Source organism: Rhinoderma darwinii, chromosome 4, assembly GCF_050947455.1.
Source record: "Rhinoderma darwinii isolate aRhiDar2 chromosome 4, aRhiDar2.hap1, whole genome shotgun sequence".
Classification (NCBI taxonomy): Eukaryota; Metazoa; Chordata; class Amphibia; order Anura; family Rhinodermatidae; genus Rhinoderma; species Rhinoderma darwinii.
This window is the reverse complement of record NC_134690.1, coordinates 242,098,506-242,119,279: the sequence shown is the minus strand read 5'-3', so window position 1 is coordinate 242,119,279 and position 20,774 is coordinate 242,098,506. Positions and strand designations below refer to the sequence as shown.

At 40.0% G+C, this 20,774-nt stretch overlaps 1 protein-coding gene across 1 annotated transcript; it reads left to right on the top strand.

The window, feature by feature from the left end:
* LOC142760509 (speedy protein 1-A-like) lies at positions 1–7,015 on the top strand. The gene is made up of 8 exons (XM_075863707.1): positions 1–161; positions 861–881; positions 1,249–1,320; positions 3,707–3,801; positions 4,171–4,229; positions 4,527–4,609; positions 6,537–6,708; positions 6,797–7,015. The coding sequence occupies exons 1-8, from the start codon at positions 1–3 to the stop codon at positions 7,013–7,015; spliced, it is 882 nt and encodes a 293-aa protein (XP_075719822.1).
* Positions 7,016–20,774: the final 13,759 nt, after the last annotated feature.

Genomic DNA, 20,774 nt, shown 5'->3' with positions numbered 1-20,774 from the left:
ATGAAAAAAACCATCAGTTGGTGCCAGTCAGCGAATGCTCTTTCTAGAGATAAGACAGGCTTCTTTTTTTCTGATCAAAGCGACTCAGGACTTTTTGTTATTGATTATTGGATCCAGTTCAGCGTGTTGGGAGATTCACCACCAACTGCCAGTGAAGAGAGGTAAAATACCCAAATATAATAAATGGAATTGCTGATTTATGTCATCCCAGGCAGCGACAGTTGGTTACTCCTTTATATTAAAAAACTGAGAATGGTCAGTGGCTTTAACCAAAATATGGAGAAAACATCTGTGACTGAGTAAATATGGAGAGACATGGGTGACTGAGTAAATATGGAGAGACATGGGTGACTGAATAAATATGGAGAAAACATCTGTGACTGAATAAATATGGAGAAAACATCTGTGACTGAATAAATATGGAGAAAACATCTGTGACTGAATAAATATGGAGAAACATGGGTGACTGAATAAATATGGAGAAACATGGGTGACTGAATAAAAAGGAAGAAACTTGGGTGATTATAAATAAATATGGAGAAACATTGGTGACTGTGAATAAACATGGGAAAACATTAGGGACTGTTAATGAATATGGGGAAAGTTTGGTGACTGAATAAATAAATATGGAGATACTTGTGATTTTGAATAAATATGGAGATAATTGGGTGATTATGAATAAATATGGAGATAATTGGGTGATTATGAATAAATATAGAGATATATATGGATGATTATAAATAAATATGGAGACATTTGGGTGATTGTGAATAAATATACAGCTGTCCAGTAATTATTTTTTATTGTATTTTAATGATGGATTTTTCTTAACATTTTCTTTATGTATTTTTTCTGTTTAGAAGAGACGACATGAGCTCCAGGTAAGCTATGAAGTATATTGTAGTGGCTCGGTTACTATATAGGGAGGGACAGGACATATACAGATATGACAGGGCCTATAGTGACTGGACTGTGATCTGCCATAGCAGATAGAAACGCAGCATTTCTATCTTATGCCATAAGCACTGTGCCCAATTTGTAGAATGTATAGTTTAGCATATACAGGATAAGTCTGGGGCCTTGGTGTCAGGTAGCGGCAGCTTTTATCTAATTATATAAAACTATAATTTTATATTTTATCTTATTTTCTATAATAGAATTTATATAATGATAAATTTACATATATAGATCTTCTTCAGAAAGAACCAGATTCACACATTTTCACGTTAATATTTCCGTCTCTCTAAGATTCCCAGGAAGAGGAGGAGAGACCGCCCGCAAGAGGAAGAGAGAGCTCATCGCTCTTTATGAAGAAGAGACGTAAGTGCAACATTTTAAGACAACACAACAATATATTACATGTTCTCCCATTCATCCACGCACGGGTGACTGATCACCGGGGCGACTTTATATCAAGAAAGGACAACCTCTTTAACTTACTATTTCATATTAACCCCTTAAGGACCAGGCCATTTTTTATTTTTCCCTCCCTGCCTTCCTAGAGCTATAACATTTTTATGTTTCTGTCAATGGAGCCGTGTGAATGCTTATTTTTTGCAATCAAGCTGTCGTTTCTATTGGCACCATTTAAAGAGGCTCTGTCACCAGATTTTGCAACCCCTATCTGCTATTGCAGCAGATAGGCGCTGCAATGTAGATTACAGTAACGTTTTTATTTTTAAAAAACGAGCATTTTTGGCCAAGTTATGACCATTTTCGTATTTATGCAAATGAGGCTTGCAAAAGTACAACTGGGCATGTTGAAAAGTAAAAGTACAACTGGGCGTGTATTATGTGCGTACATCGGGGCGTGTTTACTACTTTTACTAGCTGGGCGTTGTGTATAGAAGTGTCATCCACTTCTCTTCAGAACGCCCAGCTTCTGGCAGTGCAGCACTGTGACGTCACTCACAAGTCCTGCATCGTGTCGGCACCAGAGGCTACAGTTGGTTCTGCAGCAGCATCGGCGTTTGCAGGTAAGTCGATGTAGCTACTTACCTGCAAACGCTGATGCTGCTGCAGAATCAACTGTAGCCTCTGGTGCCGATGTGTCCTCGCTCGTCCGACACGATGCAGGACCTGTGAGTGACGTCACAGCGTGATCTCTCGAGAACACGCTGTCTGCACTGCCAGAAGCTGGGCGTTCTGAAGAGATGTGGATGATACTTCTCGTCAGAACGCCCAGCTAGTAAAAGAAGTAAAAACGCCCCGATGTAAGCACATAATACACGCCCACTTGGACTTTTACTTTAAACACACCCACTTGGACTTTTGCAAGCCTCATTTGCATAAATACAAAAATGGTCATAACTTGGCCAAAAATGCTCGTTTTTTAAAAATAAAAACGTTACTCTTATCTACATTGCAGCGCCTATCTGCTGCAATAGCAGATAGGGGTTGCAAAATCTGGTGACAGAGCCTCTTTAAAATACTTTATACTGGGAAACAGAAAAAAAATCTATGTGCGGTGCAATTGGAAAAAACGGTAATTCTTCCATTGTTTTTAGATTTAGCTTTTCCGGCTTTTATCGTGTAGTAAAAATTACAACTTAAAGAGAACCTTTCACCAGCCCATACAGGTGCAGCTGAGTGCAGCATGTAATAGACAGGGCTTCACAAAAACTGTCTCACTTGAAATAATTTTCCTATCTTCCTCCGTTATTTACATATCGGCGCCGTTATATTTGGCACCCAATATGTAAATAAGCCCCTGAACTGTCAATGGGGCGTTTCTATCGAACTAAATGGCAAGAGGGCGTGATCTCTTCGCTCTGACACTGTCCAATCAGCTATGGACAGTGTCAGGGCGGCCTGCGCTGTTTTTCCACCCGCGAGAACACACAGACAGAGAGAGCGCGCTCTGCAGAACTTCTGTGTCTCTTTAACTTTATTCTACACATCAATGTGATTACGGCAATATCAAATTTATATAGGTTTTTTATGTTTTACTACTTTTACAAAGAAAAAATTATTTAAAAAAAATAATAATTTGTAACACTATATTCTGTTATTTTTCCATGGATGGGCAGTGTTAGGGCTTATTTTTTTGTGGCTCAAGCAGTAGTTTTTATTAATACCATTTTTGGTACATATGACTTTTTGATCACTTTTTATTCCATTTTGTTTGAAAGCCGAGGTGACAAAAATCAACATTTCTGGAGTTAATTTTGGTTTTTACGGCATTCACCCTGCAGGTTAAATAATGTTGTAATGTAATAGTTTCGACTTTAGGTGATACAAATTATGTTTCTTTGTTCAATATTTTATTTAACTCTGTTTGATTAGTTTTAACACTCCCCCTATAGGATTCGAACCAGTGATCGGGAGATCGCTTGTACACTATACTGCAATACTAATGTACTCCAGTATATCGTGATTTTTTCTAGCTCCTATTAAACCCTGCCTGAGTCATTGGGAAGCTCTATAAAGTTATTTCAAGTTTATAGACAAATTAGTTTAATGCTTGAAAGTGATGGTCAGATGATGGGTGCTTTTGAGGAGTAGTAGTCCAGTCGTGACAACCCAACATTCACACATAATGACAACCTCTCTGCACAAATGTTATGGCATTACCGCAGGACTAGAGATTGTAGAACATCTTCTTTAGGTGACAATGTGAAGTTTTATTCTTAAGACTTAATTGTCTGTATTAGTGATTTTTAAGATTGGACCGTTATTAATGTAATATTTTATACTTCTGCCACAGTTCACCATCTGCCGTCCAAGAAGAGACCCAGAAGAGGAGGAAGGATGACCTGACGCAGCAGCAGGAGGAGATGGCTGCTTTCTTCAGTCTCCTTGGTAGGACTCATTGCTGCTTCCAATGGTTCCACATTAACCGACTTAATCCCATGGAGATGTCCTCCTCCATTATGTATTTAATATATCAGAAGAATTTATGTTTTGTAAAGTGTCCTCTCCCCAAACGTTATACCAAGGTTGTGCCTAGGATCACCCCCTTTCTTTTACAATCAGACTCGCCAACTATTGACGCTTTAATTAATTTTCTTTCATTCCTTCTAACCAGGACTTATATATCCGAATCCTATTTATCTATAACCTCAAATGGATTTTGTTGCTTTTCTGAATTAACATCTAACATTATATCCTGAAACTTACTGAATAAATTGATCAAATTTAAATCATTATATTTCTGTTTTTTTGCTCTAGAGGATGAACACATCAGGCTTTTTCTCGCCAGGGACAGCTGCATGAAGATTTCGGACAAGGTATTATAACATTGGGGAAAGAAATAGAAAATCTGCCAGATTATAAAATATCTACCATATTTAAATAAAAGGGCCTCTGCCGATGTGATAGGACTGGAGACATGCTGCACTCTATAACATGGTGACATTATAGTCATTAGTAGACGCCATAAGGACATATAACCACACATACAGTCTAGTTACATTGTTTCCTTATTAGCAATCATAGGAATATATTGACCGCAGATATAATAAAATAGTAGTTATTCAGAAGGTAAATTTACTACCAGCCTCTAACTGTCCTTCTCATCCCACTAGTATCTCCTGGCGATGGTCCTTGAGTACTTCAGAAGAGCCGGACTAAGTACCAAGGAGTATAGAAAGAACTTCTTTCCAGCTTTGTGAGTTTTATTTATTGTAAAATAAATCTGTCAGCAGGTTTAGGCTGCTCTATCCGAGGGAAACAAAACCAGATTGCGGCAATGTGACCCTTACTTTGAAATACTTTGTAGTTTTTATAAAATCCTGTTTTTCTAGCCGCAGCTCATGAATGTAGAGAACTATATAGTAACACGGTAACTATCCCTCAATATTCATGCAATGTGGTAGCTGGGCTAGCCGCAACTTCTAAACACAGGCTGCTGGAGAAAGCAGGAGTTTTATAAAAAAACACAAAGTATTTTAAAGTAAGTGACACAGCGTCGTAACCGGGGTCTGTCATTACTTTATGCTATCCTCAGATAGTGCAGCATAAACCTGATGACAGATTCCCTTTAACTCCTTAACGACGAAGGACGGATATATCCGTCCTATGCAGGAGCTAGTTACCGCATAAGGATGGATATATCCGTCCTCTGATCACATGGGTACTGCCAATGTACCCACGTGATCAGCGGCAGGAGCACGGCTGTTATACACAGCAAGGCTCTTGCCCCAACTGATGCAATCGAAGCCCGCTCCGATTCCGGCAGTTTAACCCAATAGATGTCGCTGTCAATAGTGACAGCGGCATCTAATGTGTTTGAGGGAGGGAGCTCCCTCTGTCATCTCATTGGCGCCCCCGCAACAAAGTTGCGGGATCTTGTCAGATTTCCACGGCAGCCGGGGCCTAACAAAGGCCCCAAGGTCTGCCTTCAGCAACTGTCCATTAGGCCATGCCAGAGGCATGGCCTAATATATTGCCTGTCAGTTTTAAACTGACAGGCAATAATGCTTTGGTATAATATGTATACCAAAGCATTATATCTGTGATCTAAAGATCGCAAACTAAAGTCCCCTAGCGGGACAAAAATAGAAAGTAAAATAGTTAAATAAAGTTTATGAAAAAAAAAAAAGATTACAGTAAAAATAAAAATAAAACCACTTTTCTTCCCCAACAAGTGTTTTTTAGTAAAAGTGTCAAAACAAATAACACATACACATATAAGGTAACTCTGCAATCGTAACCACTCAAACAATACAATTAACACATTAATTAAACTGCCGGATAAACGGCATCCAAACAAAAACTCAAAAAACAATGTCAAAACTCTTTGTTTTTTCTTCCATTCCCCCCATAAAAAAATAAATAAAAGTTAAACAATAAGTCCCATTTACCCCATAATAGTACTAATGAACACTACACCTTGCCCTGCAAAAATCAAGCCCACATACGGCAGCATTGACGAAAAAATAAAGAAGTTTAGGCTTTTGGAATCCTGCGATGCAAAAACATGTACATTTTTTCTAAAAGGCTTTTTATTGTGGAAACGTAGGAAAACATATAAAACCTTTACATATTTGGTATTCCCACAATCGTGGAATAAAGGTAACATGTTATTTACACTGCATAGTAAACGGCGTAAATTTATAAGGGGAAAATCAATGCTGGAATAGCTGCTTATTTTCAATTCTCTCCTAAAATAAATTTTATAAAAGTTAATCGATATATTATATGCATCCAAAAATGGTGCAATTGCAAAATACAACTCGTCCCGCAAAAACAAAACCTTATACGGCTATGTCAACGGAATAAAAAAATAGTTACGACTGTTGAAATGCGATCGTGAGAAAACAAAATAATCTTTGGTCATTAACGTGCAAAATGGTCTGGTCATTAAGGAGTTAATAATATGTGTATACATGCAGATTAATAAAACGGTAGTGTAACAATAACAATTTATTGTCCAAGGGAAATGTGGAGAATGTACCAAGGCCTCCATGGCATTTACTTATCCTAGTGTATAGTAGCTCTCCCCTTTTCCACAGGTCTCTGTTTTCATACAACTGCTCAGCTCTACACTGTTCTGACAAGTTCCATCATTTATTTAATTACATTTCCTTTACCAGGTTCTTAGCCAACCAGTTTGAGGAGGAAGAAGATGATTATCGACAAGAGATCTACCCCTGGGCCTTAGGACAGAAATGGACTCTGAAGAGGGAACGTCTACTCCGTAAACGCAGCCAGTTACTCCTCCGGATTGGATTTAGAGCTTGGGTAGACCGGGCCACCTGTGATCTGGTGAATAAAAATGAAACAAACACTAGAGTCTTTCATGTAGAGCCTGCGGTAATAATGTTATTCTAATTCTTATACTGTTAAATTACAGATCATGGCACAAGACCCCTTGCATTGGGCATGGAAAAGACAGAGGCAGTACCATCATAGCTGGGCAGTTCACTACTTCAGAAGAGATAAATTCACCATCAATGGCCCATGGAGCATCCCCCCATCCTGCTCGCTTTGTGAGACCAGCCTTCTCCATCCTTGCAAGGGGAAATTGTACCGCACAGACAACAAGGAGGAACCCGACACCGCAGATTTATAAACATCTTAGGTAAGAAAGACTGGTGTGGAGGAAGGATTTTAACCCCTTTACGCACCAGGACGTCCCTGTACATCCTGGTGCAAGGATTGAAGTATAGAGCGGGCACACGGGCTGAGGAGTCAGCTTGTATTACAGATTACACCTCGCAATAGTGGCCAAGAACAGAGATAACTCTGATCCTGGCCGTTAAACCACTTAGATCCCACCGTCAATAGCCACCTCGGCATCGAAGCTGCTAGAAAGAGGGGGACGGCCCCTCCAGCAGCCTATCGGCCTCCCCACAATGCGATCGCAGGGTGCCGATGTTTGTCATGGCCTTCCGGAGGCCTAATGAAGACCCCCAGGTCTGCCCTCGTTCTGTTCCTGTTAAGCCCTGCCTCCGGCTTAACATGCACGTGTAAAAATGACAATACGCTGCAATACATTAGTATTGCGATTTGAAGCTGGTTCAAATCCCCTAGAGGGGATTAATAACAAATTTTAAAAATAGTTACATAAAGTTTTCAGTAGTGAAAAAAAGTTGCAAAAAAACGCCTTTCACTATTGGTATCGCCGCTTCTGTAAACATCCAAACTATTACAATATAACATTATTTAACTCGCACGATGAACTCTGTAAAAAAAAAAGATCGAAATGTGAGAATTGCTGTTTTTTGTTCACCTTAGTGAACTACAGCTCGTCCCGCAAAATAAGCCCCCTTAACTAGTCAATCAATAAAAATTAAAAAGTTATGGCTCTCAGAATATGGAATATGAAATATTTAGTTTTTTTAAACAAAGTTCTTTCTTTGTAAAGACATAATAAAAACGACATAAATTTGGTGTCGCAGTAAATGTATTGACCAGCATAATAATGGTAAGTTGTCGTTTTTACTGCACGGTGAAAGACTTAAACATTCCACCCCACAAATAAATGTTTCCCAATTTCCCTGTGCATTAGTTGGTACTTTAAATAGTGGAAATATAAACTACAGCTCCTACCGCAAAAAATAAGCCTTCACACCGATCCATTGACAGAAAAAGAAAACATTTTTGGCTCTTGAAGGCGGGGAGTGAAAGATGAAAAATTGCCAAGGGGTTAAATCAAATCTTAAATATCAAACCTATTCCTAATTTAAAATCTAATCTGCATATATTAAATTAGGATAAATATGGCTACTAAAATCTGATAATTGGTTAGTAATCTGTCAGAATGCTCTACAATGTGAAATACATGAATTTACCTTTACTTATTAATGAGAACTTCATATAGTAGATTCCTAAACAAGGACTTGGTTATGTGGAGAGAGGATCTCCTCCTCACTGACTGTTATAGGCAATAGGGAGCATTAAAAAGGCTCTGTCACCAGATTATAAGTGCCCTATCTCCTACATAGTCTAATCGGCGCTGTAATGTAGATAACAGCAGTGGTTTTTATTTTGAAATACGATCATTTTTGAGCAAGTTATGAACAATTTTAGATTTATGCTAATTAGTTTCTTAAAGACCAACTGTGCCTGTTTTTACTTTTGACCAACTGTGTGTTTGTAAAGAAGTGTAAGACGCTGACCAATCAGACCAATCAGCATCATACACTTCTCATTTTTCCACATTTTTGGAACAATCAGAAGTGTATAAAGCTGATTGGTCACTGATTGGTCAGCCTCATACACTTCTTTACAACACCCAGTTGGTCAAAAGTAAAAACACGCCCAGTTGGTCTTTAAGAAACTAATTAGCATAAATCTAAAATTGTTTATAACTTGCTCAAAAATGATCGTTTTTCAAAATAAAAACCACTGCTGTTATCTACATTCCAGCGCCGATCAGATTATGTAGGAGATAGGGTACTTATAATCTGGTGACAGAGCCTTTTTATGAACCTGAAAAAGTACCAGGTTCAAAGAGAGTAAGAATAAAATCTCATTATAGTTTATTAAATCCTCAATCCCATTAATGGAAACACAGAGAAAGAGATAACATCAGTATCTAGTAAGGACATATGTCATTACTATATGATTCAGAACATATCATCTCCATGATCTTCTTTATAGACTATGACACTAGATCAGCTGTCATTCTACATCAATGACTGGTTCTCTGTACGATGTATCAGCTATCACTGGCTGCGGCCACATCAGATAATATTTACCTACCAATTATTCGTTTCTGGATATAGTATTATATGTATCACTCCTCTCTGACTGTTTGGTAACATTGAATTTATGGATCCTATAATGGACATGTAGACCAACTTTCTTTATCTTTCCACTTATAACTAAGATGTTCTGCTGCCAGGATGGGGACAAGAGCTGCAAGACCAACAAGGAGAAGAAGATCTAGAAGCCCTGATGGAGACCAAAGATTACATATCCTTTTTATTGTCGCACTCATGTACATACACACATCGTCACATATTCATGTACATAGTTATACATATACACACATACATACACACACACACACACACACACGCACACGCACACACACACACACGATCGCACAAGTTAGTCACATAGACATATATAATGAACACAATTGCACCCCCCACAGAAAGTCACTTTACATGATCAGACATGAATCACTGTACATAGTCACACACAATCTCAACAATCACACACAAGATCACAAATCCACAGACACAATCACTGTAGGTAGTCACATGCATCACTAGGTAGGCACCTTCACCTGCACTACATACATTGTATAGCGTTTACCTCCCTTAGTATGCCCAGAGGAAGGGCAGTACAGCGGCCATGGTTTCCCTGCAGGTTTCCTCCACTGGGGGTTTTTCCTGCCCTGAGTGTTGCTGTACCCTCTACGTGAGTGATGGGAGGTAAATAACAATCACAACACATACACATACATATAATAAACTCCACATCATTACACATTCCTTACTGTGTCTGAGTCATTCTTTTATTTCTGTGTGTGAATGTAAAACGTCATTTCTAGGGGTTGTGTGCAAATACTCATCAATGACATAGCAAGGATATGCTATCAATATGTGACTGGTGCTGGTCTGGCCGCTGGGACCCCCATTAATCATGAGAATGAAGGGGCTGCTGAGCTTGGTGGACCACCGTGGCCCTTTGGCTTTTACCAGACACAGTAACACCTTGGTCTTTGTCCTGTGTCTGTAGCCCCATTCACTTGAACTGATGAAGCTGTTGATAAATTGATGGTAAAATCCAGCGACTGGACCATATATTGATATCACATCCTAGTGATAGGCCAGTAGTTAGTATATGGTAAGAACTTCTTTATAAACAAGGGTAAATGTGTATTTTTACTTATTTGGTTTATGTATTCCTTTTTAGGGTGTTTTAAGATAAGGTGTTTTTCTCCCACAGATTTTGCCTTACAGTCACACTTCCTAACAATACATGATACACTACTCCGCATCAAGACCTGCATGTGACATAGAAGAGGCTCCGACTGTAGAAGAAGATATCATGATCTGTCATTCTGCCCTTGCCTCCAATCACAAGGACATCAGTCATGAGCACATCTCACACAAAGTCAGATAAGGAACTTTATCCTAAGAGCCGTGGCCTAGGATGTGGCTGAAGAGATTCTACGTTTCATCCATTTTCTCCACATTTATCTAGCACTTTATTTACACTGTTAATACAATTATGGATTTGTTCAGACCCTTTACGAGGACATGACATAAAGGTAAATAATGTCAGTGTAATATTGATGGTAAGTGCAGATATCAGACGATGTGATATAAGCATAGAGCGGCCATGCATCCATTTACACTCAGTATTACACTGTCCTTCCATGTTTCTCCAGCCTCTGTTCTTCCATTATGTTTCTCCCCATCCCTGTGAGGTCAGTTTGTGATTGGTGGATGAACAGTCAGAGATATATGTAACGGGCGCAGTCCGTCTGCGAGGCTAACGGAAGCTTGAACTCTGAGCGTCTCTGTATCACCACTGCAAATAGCAAATTTTATTAACGGCGACAAGTCCAGAATGGTTAAGACACATAAGGTCAAGAACAAAAAGGTACCCGGTACCCCTGAACCTCGCAAACAGCATGGAGAAATAGACAAGCTTTGGAAAAGTAAGTCAATAGCATCTCCTACTCTCCCATAAAAATGTCACCGACACACCACAGAATCCCGAGAATATTCTGATCACAGCACGTGGAATAAAAGGAGAGTTTTTTTCACATTTTTGGTAGTGCTGCCTCACTTTCTTCTGCCTACATTGAAGGGTCATTTGGACTGTGACCCAAGAGGCGTTCACCCAACCTAGTCTTTGGTCCTGTGCTGCTGATCTATATCTATCTGATCACACCATTGATGATGATGATTATGATGGAGATCTTGTTGTTGCTGTTGGTTCCCCGATCGCCAGGTTGTTTCTAAAAAGGCACTCACACAGGCTATGACCCTGCTTACTTTAAGAGCTGGCAGACATGTGGGCCGACAAACAAAATAAATAGGCAACAATGTAGAAGCATTGGAAGCAGTCCAAAATTCTTCTGTATGTTTTTCTAAGGCCCTCCAGCAATGAACGGACTATATACTCAAACAGCTCCACTCACCTCAGCCGGATCCCGTAGGATGTGCGCACACGCTCGTGCCTGCTCTTAAAGGGGCAGATCCTAGTGTGTTCCAGTTCCTGTACCTGTCCCAGTTCCTGTACCTGTTCCAGTTCCTGTTCCTTGCATTTCCATACCATCTTGGTCGAGCACTGTGTTGCGCCAAAGTCGTGTCGTGCTTCTCCACGTCTGACATGCTTCACCTCACCTGACGTCTACCTGCTGCTGTCCGAGCTGCCACAGGTTCCCTATACGAACTATAGACCTTGTCCTGCACCCGGTTGGCCAGTTGCCTTACCGCCAAGGCGGTACGGCCCAGTGGGTCCACAGACCCGTGACAATTATACAGGTTAGACCAATCTAGAGCCTGGGCTTTATTTAACTAGAGATATATGTAACTGAATTATGAATGTGTGAGGGGTCCATATAGAAGGAGATCATGTAATTTCACTACATAATGTGGTTTATTTCTGTCTTGAGCTTTATAATAAAAGGCTGCATAATATGTAACATGTATTATTTAAATAAAATATTATCCTTGTGACAAGTGTGGTAGTGTCAGTGTGTGGTTATTAGTGTCATTCTCATGGATAAAGAGACCTGGGCCCAAGGGCTGACAAGTTCTAGGCCATGATAACACTTCTAATAAAAAATAAAAGTCCAGCATGTCATTATATAAAATATTAAGAAATTCAGTAATCTTATTAATACAACAATAAAGATTATGCAGGAGCACCACTACAGAAAAAACATTTTACACATAATATGGAAGTCCATAGAATAGTGAATCCAGTATAAATATAATCATAGATAACACATTATTAAAGGGGTTTTCCCATGAGAGACATTTATGACATGTCCACAGGATATGTCATAAATGTCCGATAGATACTGTTCCCACGTCTGGGACCTGCACCTATCCCTAGAACGGGACCATCTAAACCCCATTCTGCTGCTCTGTGTTGCGGCAGAAGAAGGTGAATTCCAACCATGACATCCCATAGAACTGAATGGTACTTATGGAAACAGCGTAGCTCCTATGCTACGCTGCTTCCGTAACTGCCTTTTACTACTATGGGAGTTACAGAAACCGTTTTCGTAACTCTCGACCATGTAGTCAGGAAGTGGAGGGGGAGGCAGAGGGAGCAGAAAAAAGTAGAACAGGGTTTAGGGGCCCCGTTCTAGAGATAGGTGCAGGTCTCAGAGGTGAGGCCCGTATCTATCTGACATTTATTACATATCCTGTGGATATCCTCAGAAAAAGCATGGTTGAACAGCAGCACACGTCTCCCAAATTTCAATCAATATATTCTTTTATTTGTTAAACATCCAGTAAAAAATAACAACATTTCGACTTTTCTCAAAGACCCTCCACTTGTCACGGGTTGAAACGTTGCCATTTTTTACTGGATGTTTGACCAATAAAAGAATATATTGATTGAAATTTGGGAGACGTGTGCTGCTGTTGATCCATGCTTTTTCTGAGGATTACATTACGTCAGACTGGGTTTGTCTGATTTTACAGCGTGACACCGCTCCTGATATCGGGATTTGTGCTGCTTCAAATACTTTATTTTTTGGATATCCTGTGGATATGTAAAAAAATGTCTGTGATGGGAAAACCGCTTTAATAAGTATAAATATGTCAATAGGTCAGTAATGAATCCCAAAATTATCTTAATACCAATGCATGAAGGAGAAGAATGTATGAAGAGTGAATATGAGGCTACACCATCTAAGAAGCCCCATGTGTATTCTCCTTCAGTGTAGTAGAGTCATTATACCGTACATATAGACACATAAATGACCAAGAAACACGTGACAAATATAAAATATAATGAATGTACCAATGAAATGTGGTCACTATGTGCAAGTCTGAGCTGCTACACATAAATAACTTGGAGTGCCTGAACTGATAATGTGTAGACACTAGTAATGATGAACATTGGAGGGTTATGCACAAGCGCTGGATGGTCATGCAGCCGCAGTATAATAAGTGGGCATACAGAGGACATACTATGTTATGTGCATGCACTAAATCACTGCGTGGCTGCTATATAGAAAACATGTGAACCAAGGTAAAGTGGGCACACATGCATTACTCATGCCTAAACTGATATTCATATGGGTGGCACACATTAAAAAAGAAAATATATAATTATGTGTCTATCTAACTATGTATCTAACCACATTTACCATGGACCCTTATGTGACCGCAGACCCAGGTAAGCGAATTTTTACTAAAACGTAGTATACCTGCAGTACAGAATACAAAAGTTGGGTTTTCCATTTCCCAACCCTGTGTAGCTTATCTGCTCCCCATCGGCCTCCAGTACCAAGTGTACATATTTTGTCAGCCCCCCTCCCCAGCTCTGCCCATATAGAGTACCGTCTTTCACTATACGTCAGTAATTAAAAATAGAGAAAGAGAATATAGAAAATGTTCTATGCTGTACACATTCCCCTTTTATCATACAATAACCAGAGGGAGTTGCTAAGGGTATCTTCATACATTGTGGTTATTTTTTTTGCCATTTTTTTTCAGTTTTTTTTTATTTGATAAAAATTCTAATTAATAGTAGCAGACATGAATAATAATAATAAAACATAATTTCAGTCTCCAAAATAATGATGTGCTCCTCTCTCTACCTCCGCTACCATCCACAGAATGTTTGTATTCAGCTGTTACAGAACTTCTGTTGATGTCCATAAGAACTGTTAGGGTATGTTCACACGATAGACTAATAACGTCTAAAAATACGGAGCTGTTTTCATGAGAAAACAGCTCCTGATTTTCAGACGTTTTTTAAGCCACTCGCGATTCTTGAGGCGTTTTTCACAGCGTTTTTTACGGACATTTTTGGAGCTGTTTTCTATAGAGTCAATGAAAAACGGCTCCAAAAACGTCCCAAGAAGTGAACTACACTTTTTTTTCACGGCTGTTTTTTTACGTGGCCGTTTTTCAAAACGTCCGCGTAAAAAAACGGCCCGTCGGAACAGAACGCCGTTTTTCCCATTCAAATCAACGGGCAGATGTTTGGAGGCATCCTGCTTTCAATTTGTCGGCCTTTTTTCGGGCGTTTACTCCCCGAAAAACGGCCGAAAATAGGCTGTGTGAACATACCGTAATATGCGTTAGATTATTTAGCTGCAGATCGGTCTTTGAAGGGAGGTTTCCTATTTCTATTGCGTGACTACTTCTTTTTGGACAGTGTAGTTTCCGCTGCCACTAGTCTGCTTTAAGATGGAACACTCCTCTGCTGACCATAGGGCACAAATTTTGGGTGATCTGGTAACCTACCTTGAGCTTGATTCAGTCTATGAACCCTAGTGGTTGTTAGGATTCACGGAGGTGTAAGTCGGTTGTATTAACCGGTGTGTCTGGTACAGTCCTTGAATCCTGTAGCCTCAAACACTTTCCTAATATAGAGTCGTCTCCCTTGACTTATCGTGGTATGTGCCAGGTCCCCCAGATACAGACACATTAACACATCCAAACTTAGGTGGAGCACTCATGGTGGTTGAAGCCCCCAAGTCCCAGAAAACGTAAGGCTTGCTGCATATGGCTAACATGCTTGTGTCACTCATAAAACTGCAAAACTGCTGACATTCAAACTCCGTTTTTTTGTTCATGATCAGAAAGAGGTAACATGAATAAAACACAACAAAATAGCAACTTTTTCATCTAAAATTACATTTTGCTCTGAAAATACCTTTTAAAAATATGGGTCAAGATGTTAAAGATTTCTATCAGTAGCTTATCTATCATAGAGGCAGGACTCACAAATGTGTAATACAGCCATTTCCCTGCTCCTGACAAGGGTGCGCGCACAGTCAATATGAGGTGATGCGGCCGGCACTGCACTAATGAGCGCCGGCACTGAAGACAGAGAACATGGCAGGCGTACTGCAAAACACCCCCATGTTCTGTCTTCAGTGCCAACGCCGGCTTCATAACCTCATGCTGACCGTGCGCGCATACTTGTCAGGCGCGGGTCAATGGCTATATTACACAGCTGCAGCCCCTCTCTAACGGCGGAGATCAGAGGCTATTCCCTTGAATGCTGCGATCAAAGCTGACCGCTGCATTCAAGGGGAGAGTGAGAAGGGGGATGCCCCTTGGATCACGTCACAGTTAATCCCGGTGACGCGATCGAGGGACAACCCCTTCCCGCAAAATCACATACAGTTACGTGATGTGAAGTGGTGTTTTAACTCCTTTTCACGTAACTGTACGTGAAGGAGATGGAGCTAGCTCAGGAGCTGAGCCCGCAACATCACCGCCGGGTGCCAGCTGTATGTTACAGCTGGCACCCTGATGTAATGGCCAGGATCGGAGCTAGCCTCCGATCCGGCAAATTAACCCCTCACATGCTGTGTTCAATAGAGATCGCAGCATGTGAGGAGTTTTAGCCACCTGCACCCCAGCAACGTGATCGCTGGGTTGCCGGTGGCTGCAAAAGCGATCGGAGGCCTAAGGCTGGGTTCACATGACCTATCTTTAGACGTAATGGAGGCGTTTTACGCCTCGAATTACGTCTGAAAAAACGGCTCCAATACGTCGGCAAACATCTGCCCATTACTTTCAATGGGCTTTACGATGTACTGTGCCGACGACCTGTCATTTTACGCGTCGCTGTCAAAAGACGGCGCGTAAAATTACAGCCTCGTCAAAAGAAGTGCAGGACACTTCTTGGGACGTAATTGGAGCCGTTTTTCATTGACTTCTATTGAAAACAGCTCCAAAAACGCCTCAAAAGAAGCCTCAAAAGAAGCTCCAAATTTAATTTTCAGCTTCAAAAATACCTGAAAATCAGAGGCTATTTTCTCTGAAATCAGCTCCGTATTTTCAGAAGTTTTTTGTTAAGCGTGTGAACATACCCTCATACTTACCTACCGGTCTGCCAGCAATGGAAGCCTCCTATGCCCCGCTCGGCAAGATGGCCCCGCCTCAGCTTCCGGCTCAGAAGCTGAGCCGGCGTCATCAGCAGTGGGTATCATACTGTATGTAACATACTGTATGTAACATACAGCGGACGCCCCACTGTATCGGCAGGAACTGGAGCTATCTCCGACTCCTGCCATTAACCCCTTCGATGCAGCGATCCAATGCGATCGCTGCATCTTAGCAGTTTCTAGAAAATAGTCAGCCTGCCATGCGATTGCAAGGATGCCGACTGCTACTATGGCAACAAGAGGCCAGCTGTCAGTGAACAACTGACAGCTCCAATACATTGCACTACATAGGTAGTGCAATGTATTAGAACATAAAAAAAACTGTTGGATCTTCAAGTCCCCTAGTGGGACTAAAGAAAAGTTGTAAAAAATACAATAAAAGTTTCAAGTAATAAAATAAAACACTGTTGCCCCCCTTTTCCCTTATCAAGTTATTTATTATTGAAAAATATAATAAACCATACATATTTGGTATCGCTGCGACCATAACTACCTGAACTATAAAACTGTTATGTTATTTATCCTGTGGCGTGAACGCCGTAAAAAACAACCTAAAATATACTGCCATAATTGCTGTTTTTTTGGTCATTTTGTCTTCCAAAAATTGAAATAAAAAGTTAGCAAAAAGTCGCATGTATCAAAAAATGGTACCTATAAAAACTATAACTCGTCTCGCAAAAAACAAGCCCTCATACAGCTCCATCCACGACAAAATTAAAAAGTTATGGCTCTCACAACATGGCGACAGAAAAAATGCCTTCTCTTTACAAAAGTTATTTTATTGTGCAAAAAGTTGTAAAACATAAAAAAGTGCTATAAATTAGGGCAAAAAGTGATAAAAAAGTCGCATGTACCCCAAAATGGTACCAATAATAACTACAGCTCGTCCCCGCAAAAAAACAGCCCTCATACCACTACGTCTATGAAAAAATAAAATAAGTTAAGACGCCAATAAGTCAGGAAAGAAAATATCCAGTTGTGCAGATCAGAGGGGAACATTTCTTCTTTTTCAAGAGGCGAATTATCAAGGCCCTAAAATTAGGGAACCAGGAAGGGGAGGGCCCAAACATATCTGCTGGAAGCGAGGGTGCCCGTATTATACCAGGACAACAATTCCCAGCAAAATTCCGCAAACTGCAAATGTGCAGAGTGTGAACCAAAAGGGGGATAAGGAAGGACATTTGTCAGTGCGACACCGGCCTGTGCAGAAAGGATTGTTCACAGCGTAACACACATCTGTGGATTATTTTATTATTTTGTTTACCCCATTATTATACCACCTGACTATGCCCCTGATGTACTCTGCCCAGCTCAGATATGCCCCATATTATAAACAGAAAGATCAGTAATACTCCAAACAAAACTACTACCAAGCAAAATCCACGCTGCAAAAGCCAAATGACGCTACCTCCCTTCTGAACCCTAAAGCATGCCCAAACAGCTGTTTACTTCCACATATATGGCATCGCCATACCCGGGAGAACCCTTTTAACAATTTTTGGGGTGTGTGTCTCCAGTGGCACAAGCTGGGCATGACATATTTGCCACTGAAATGGCATATCTAGGAAAAAATTAAAATTTTTACATTGCACAATCCGCAGCGCAATCATTTATGGAAAAGAAGTGTGCGTGAAAATGCTCACTACACCCCTTAATAAATGCCTTGAGGGGTGCAGTTTGCAAAATGGGGTCACTTGTCAGGGGTTTCTTTTATTATTTCACATCAGAGCCTCTGCAATTGTGAGCCAATACTGTGTAAGTCGCCAAATTAGGCCTCAACTTCGTATGGTATTCTCTCACTCCTGAGCACTGTCGAATGTCCATGCAAAAGATTAGGGCCACATGTAGTGTGTTTCTAAAACCGGGAAACAGAGCATAATAATTAAAGAGCTGTCTTGTTATGGTGGCACAATCTGGGCACCACATATTGGCATATCTATGGAAAAAATGCAATTTTCACTCTGCAACATCGAGTGCACACAAATTTCTGCCAAACACCTGCGGGGTTAATAAGCTCACTACACCTCTAGGTGAATACCTTGAGGGGTGTTGTTTCCAAAATGGGGTCACTTCTCAGGGGGATCCACTGTTTTGGTCCCATAGGGACTTTGCAAATGCGACATAGCAACCAGAAACCAATCCAGCAAAATCTGCACTCCAAAAGCAAGTTGCACTCCTTCCATTCTGAGCCCTATTCTGTGCTCAAACAGCGGTTTATGACCACATATGGGGTATTGCCGTACTCGGGAGAAATTGCTTTACAACTGTTGTAGCGCTTTTTCTCCTTTAGTCCTTGTGGAAATTAGAAAAAATTAGCTAAACCTACGTTTTCTTTGAAAGTATGTAGATTTTCATTTTCACGGCCTACTTCCAATAATTTCTGCAAATAACCTGGGAGGTCAATATGCTCACTATACCCCTAGATAATTTCCTCAAGGGGTGTAGTTTCCAAAATGGGGTAACTTTTGGGGCATTTCTGCTGTTTTGGCACCGCAAGAGCCCTTCAAACGTGACATGGTGCCTAAAATATTTTCTAACAAAAAGGAGGCCCCAGAATCCTCTAGTGCTCCTTTGATTCTTGGGCTTGTGCTTCAGTCCATTAACACACTAGGGCCAGATGTGGGATATTTCTAAAAACGGCAGAATCTTGGCAATAGATATTGATTTGCATTTATCTGGTAAAACTTTCTGTGTTACAATAAAAATATATTAAATATGAATTTCTGCAAAAAAATATGAAATTTGAAAATTTCACCTCTACGTTGTTTTCTTGTGAAACGTCTAAAGGGTTAAGAAACTTTCTAAATGCTGTTTTGAATACTTTGAGGGGTGAAGTTTTTAAAATGGGGTGACTTATTGGGGTTTTTTAAAATATAAGGCCCTAAATGCCACTTCACAACTGAACTGGCCCCTGTAAAAAATAGCCTTTTGATATTTTCTTGAAAATGTGAGAAATTGCTGCTAAAGTTCTAAGCCTTGTAATATCCTAGAAAAATAAAAGGATGTTCAAAAAATGATGCCAATCTAAAGTAGACATATGGGGGATATTAATTAGCAACAATTTTGTGTGGTATTACTATCTGTATTACAAGCAGATACATTAAAATTTAGAAAAATGCTCATTTTTGAAATTTTTCGCAAAGTTTTGGTGTTTTTCACAATTAAATACTAGATGTATTGAACAAATTTTGCCAGTAACATAAAGTCCAATGTGTCACGAGAAAATAGTCACAGAATCGCTTGGATAGGTAAAAGCATTCTGAAGTTATTACCACATAAAGTGAAACATGTCAGATTTAAAAAATGAGGCTCTGTCCTGAAGGTCAAAAGTGGCTAAAGAGGGAAGGGGTTAAAGTTTAAAAAACCCTAAAAAAAAAAAAATCTATGTTCAAAAAATGTTTTTAAACAAATGCACACACATTTATTACAATAAATATTAAAATAAAAGTCTCAATACATAAAATATACATACATTCGGTATTGTCGCGACCGTAATAACCTGCACAACAAATTTAAAGCGTATTTTATGGTGTGTGCTGTTAAAAAATAAAATAACAATTGCTTTCTTTCACTTATTAATGTGAGGCACAAGGTATTATGAATTTTGAACGTCTATGAGCGTCACATTTATAGTAATTAACCCCATCATGGTCCTCACACATTAACACAATGTTGTCCATTGGATAGCAGTCATGGCCGCCGGTGAGTATAGGATGCTGGCGGTCTGCGACCTCGGCCATTTCAACATCAATGGATAAAATTGCAATTTTCACTTTATCCACTGCGTATTAATTTCTGAAAAACACCTGTGGGATCTAGATGCTCACTAAACTCCCTGATAAATGCCTTTAGGGGTGTAGTTTCTCAAATGGGGTCACTTTTTTTTTGTCACATCAGGGGTTTTGCAAATGCGACATGGTGTCCACAAACCATTCCAGCAAAATCTACGCTCCAAAAGTCAAATACCGCTCCTTTTCTTCTGAACCCTCGCATATGTCCAAACAGCAGTTTATAATGACATATGGGGTATTACCATACTCCGGAGAAATTGCTCTTCAAATGTTGAGGTTCTTTTTCTTCTTTATTCCTTGTGAAAATGAAAAATGTTGATCTAAAACTACATCTTATTGGAAAAAAAATATTATTTCTATTAATTTCTAGTCAGTGTGCTTTGGGAACCCTGAGGTCAACTGTCCCCGACAGCTGTCAGTCCAGTGTTGCAGATCAGCGGCTCATCGCCGCTGATTTCGGCAATTAACCCCTTAAATGC

Coding starts and splice junctions, on each gene's coding strand:
- LOC142760509 (XM_075863707.1), top strand. CDS start 1: ATGAAAAAAACCATCAGTTGGTGCCAGTCAGCGAATGCTCTTTCTAGA. Junction 4,230..4,526: donor GCATGAAGATTTCGGACAAG/GTATTATAACAT, acceptor TCATCCCACTAG/TATCTCCTGGCGATGGTCCT. Junction 6,709..6,796: donor ACCGGGCCACCTGTGATCTG/GTGAATAAAAAT, acceptor GTTAAATTACAG/ATCATGGCACAAGACCCCTT.